Source organism: Pygoscelis adeliae, unplaced genomic scaffold (assembly GCF_000699105.1).
Source record: "Pygoscelis adeliae isolate BGI_AS28 unplaced genomic scaffold, ASM69910v1 Scaffold403, whole genome shotgun sequence".
NCBI lineage: Eukaryota > Metazoa > Chordata > Aves > Sphenisciformes > Spheniscidae > Pygoscelis > Pygoscelis adeliae.
In genome coordinates, this window is record NW_008824466.1 from 13135 (window position 1) to 16364 (window position 3230).

The 3230-nt window shown below is 47.8% G+C and overlaps 1 protein-coding gene across 1 annotated transcript in view; it reads right to left on the reverse strand.

Moving 5' to 3' along the window:
- Nucleotides 1–399: 399 nt before the first annotated feature.
- Nucleotides 400–3230, reverse strand: part of SF3A1 (splicing factor 3a, subunit 1, 120kDa) — a 14766-nt gene continuing 11935 nt past the window's right edge. The window contains exons 14-16 of the mRNA XM_009321072.1: nucleotides 2344–2445; nucleotides 2049–2120; nucleotides 400–1116 (exon numbers count right to left, since the gene is read on the reverse strand). Coding sequence (XP_009319347.1) covers nucleotides 1015–1116; nucleotides 2049–2120; nucleotides 2344–2445 — 276 coding nt within the window. The 3' untranslated portion in view covers nucleotides 400–1014. The remainder of the gene's footprint in view (nucleotides 1117–2048; nucleotides 2121–2343; nucleotides 2446–3230) is intronic.

The window sequence follows — 3230 nt, forward strand, 5'->3', positions numbered from 1 at the left end:
TCACACTGCAACACAGCTCTGACTGAAGGTACAGGAATAACCTATTTTCCAGACCTGTATGCTTCTCCAGAACCAAGAGGTGCCAGATAGGAAGTGTAAAACACATTTTCCAATAAAATTCTCGCCAAGTTGGAAGCAGTCTGTCTGCCCCCATACACAGACATAAGCGCTCGCGTACACACGCTTTACGTTCAGGAATAACTGTGTAGCACTAGGGAAATTTTAACGAAACCCTTTTCTTGCAGCCTCTCCTAGAAAATATAAGGATTTCCTGTAGTAAACTGCTTAATTACAAAAGCCCAACGTATTTCCTCGCAACCCATCCCCGTGCTCTGAAGCCAGGCACACCTCCACCTAAAAAACCTAAAACCCAAGGAACGAGAGCTGCGACAGACAGAACCCTGCACCAAGACGCGTGTTTATTAAAACAAATCACAGGCTGTACAGAAGCAGCACGAAGCTGTTTAGCGTGCACAGACCCAGACCTCCTTTATCGCAGGGAACAGCCGCGTACACTCATGCTGAGGGAGGACAGATTTCCAAGTCGGGGTCAGTGCGAGAGGCTCTTGCAGATAGATCGGAGGCAGAGGAAGAACAAGGGGCTCAATAAGTATGTTGAGGAGGAAGAAGTTTTCAATTAAAAAAGGTTAAATGAAGCAGCAAGCACTGTAGCCAGACAGATGATGTTCTTGGCCAGTGTAAATCCCTCAAAGATGGATCTAGGCTAAGCTGGGCATGACCTCAGCGTTGCTTCAACGAGGGAATTCAACGGAGAGCAAAGCATCGATCACTACAGGCTGCTGCGGTTACATACTAGGTCACTACATTTACACATTTCAGGGCTCTGACAGCTTCCCCTCTCCCGTCAGCCACCCAAACACGGGGTTCACAGTCTCTCTTTTCCAACTAGAGCTGGCAGCAGTCGCAGTAGCCCCTAAAAGGCTGAAGGATTCAAAGGGTTGGGGTTACACAAGTGGCAATGCAGCCATGTTACGTCTCTGGGCTCCACGGCTCCTATTTCTTTCTGCCTCCTCTTTCTTTGAGTGCCAGGTGAATCAGAGAGCCACTTGTCATGTTGTAATAAGCCAGGGAGTTCGAATCCTTGATGAAGATGCCCTGAGGGGAGGAGAAAAGAAAAAAAACCAAACAAATAAAAAAAAAGTCACAGCAGAAACTTTAATGCTCCCTTCCCACAAAGCCCCCCACAGATGAAACCCTCCTGGCCCTGCTCAGAACAGGGCGACGACAGAATGCTGCAGGCTTTGAAAAACCCTGGAGAGAACCCAGTGTCTCAGAAGACGGGCACTGGAGGAGGTGGGTATGCTGGGAATGAGAGCACAGAGACAATATACACTATATGCCTCTACAAACATACAGATAAAGACAGTCACCACAACAAGTGAAGTTATTTAGGCTCCACCCCCCCTTTTTTTTTCCTTAAAAAAAATATCAGTTTAGCTTCCTTTCTCGCTAAGGGTTAACACAGTATCTGCCCGTAGGTGAACTCCTGAGGAGGTAAGGGCACAAAGTTCACTGCTTAGGCAGCAGGTTGTGCCTGCGCACAGGCGTGACTGGAAACAAGTTATTAAAAAGGAACGGTGCCTTTCTAACAGCTCCAGTCTCGAGAGGAAGAGAAAGAGAGATCTCTTCCCTTCAGTGTCTTGGAGAAAGTCTTTTCAGAGCTGCCAGGGTTTCAAGGTACTCTCGCCCACCTTCCAGAGCACACACGACACAACAGCGGGAGCAGCCTGCTGCATTTACATGTTAAAACAACTCAACATAATAATAGGCTGACTTCAGAGAAAGCCATCAAGCTTAGAGGACTCATCTGCCACAGCAGTGATGTGAAGATCCACTGATGCCACCTATTAAAGGCCTGTCCTGCTGTAACAGCCTGCAGTTCTGTAACCAAGCGCGCTGTACAGACAGGAAAAACATTCCCTCTGCTCTTCCCAGTCTCTCAGTAGGTACATTACAACTTCCTCTTGTAAAAAGCCAGCTTGTGTGTGAGAAAGCACTGAAATAGTGTCTGGAGGGCTTATACCCACCTCGTACTGCAGCTTCTGTTTCCCAGCTGGCATCCCCGTGGCCTCGTGGATCTTAACCTTTATAACAGACACCTAGGAAGAATCAAAGAGCTTGCTCAGGATTTTTCCCCCCCCGCCGTACAGATGGCCAGCACTGCTCCCCCAGCCACGCAACCCCGCTGGGCAAGAGGCCGCAGCGTGGGGAACATCCAGAGTTTTACAGCTCCTGCCATGCGGGTCAACTGCTCTTCTCAAAGCGAAGAAAACTCAGTAACAAAACAAGAAGGGGTAGAGGCCAGGTTAATAAGCTACATGCCTGGTCTGAGAGCGGCAGGGTGAACACCAACACTTGGCCGTTCAGCTTCCATTCCGTCTTGTCCTGCATGTTGGGAACCTGGACTTTGACTGTGACCGGACCCTAGAGGAAACAAAGATAATGTCTCTTACGGGCAAGGAGGCTCAGGATTACGATAAAAGACCGGCAGACAAATTATTTATAGACACACAGCGGCAGACAAATTATTTATTTCCAAAACTAGCCACATTATCTCGACTTCTCAGTGAACACACAGAAACATATTTGCCTCAACACTGAGAAAGTTACCTGACTGTTACCAAAATAAAACACTCGGTCGGATTTCTCTCATTAGTCCCTCCTTTTGTGTGCCATTCACCAAGCACCACGCGCATTCGCAGTATTACAGAGCGAACGTACGGAGCATTAAACAGGAGACAGCTTCTCTGTGCAGATGTCCAGGAAAACAGGATAGCCTTCCTAAAGGACTAAAAATTCAACCCACGATGATGGCACTCCTCAGGAAGGAATTCAGTCTAACCTTTAGTTCATGTTGTTATGGAATCTATCACATTACCATACTATCGCGCTGACACCGATACATTAAATCCCCTTGCATCTCCAGCTTAGCAGCCCTCTGCTTAAAAGCTTATCAGCAGCATTAGCTCTTCTTTACGCTACTATTAACCTACCTCTCACCACCCTTAATTACAGAAGAGCACTACACTACCACGCGTCTGTGTGTAGCGCTGCACTGCTCTTTCCAGTAAAATACGAAGCAGTTCAGTTTGCTCAGGAGCGACAGTAGGAAGGAGTCATCTCAGAAAGTCACTCCCTTGCAAGGTATTTTGCACATCAGCTCCCCTCTGCCTAGTGCACTGGCTTTACATCCCCTTTGGGCAGAGGAG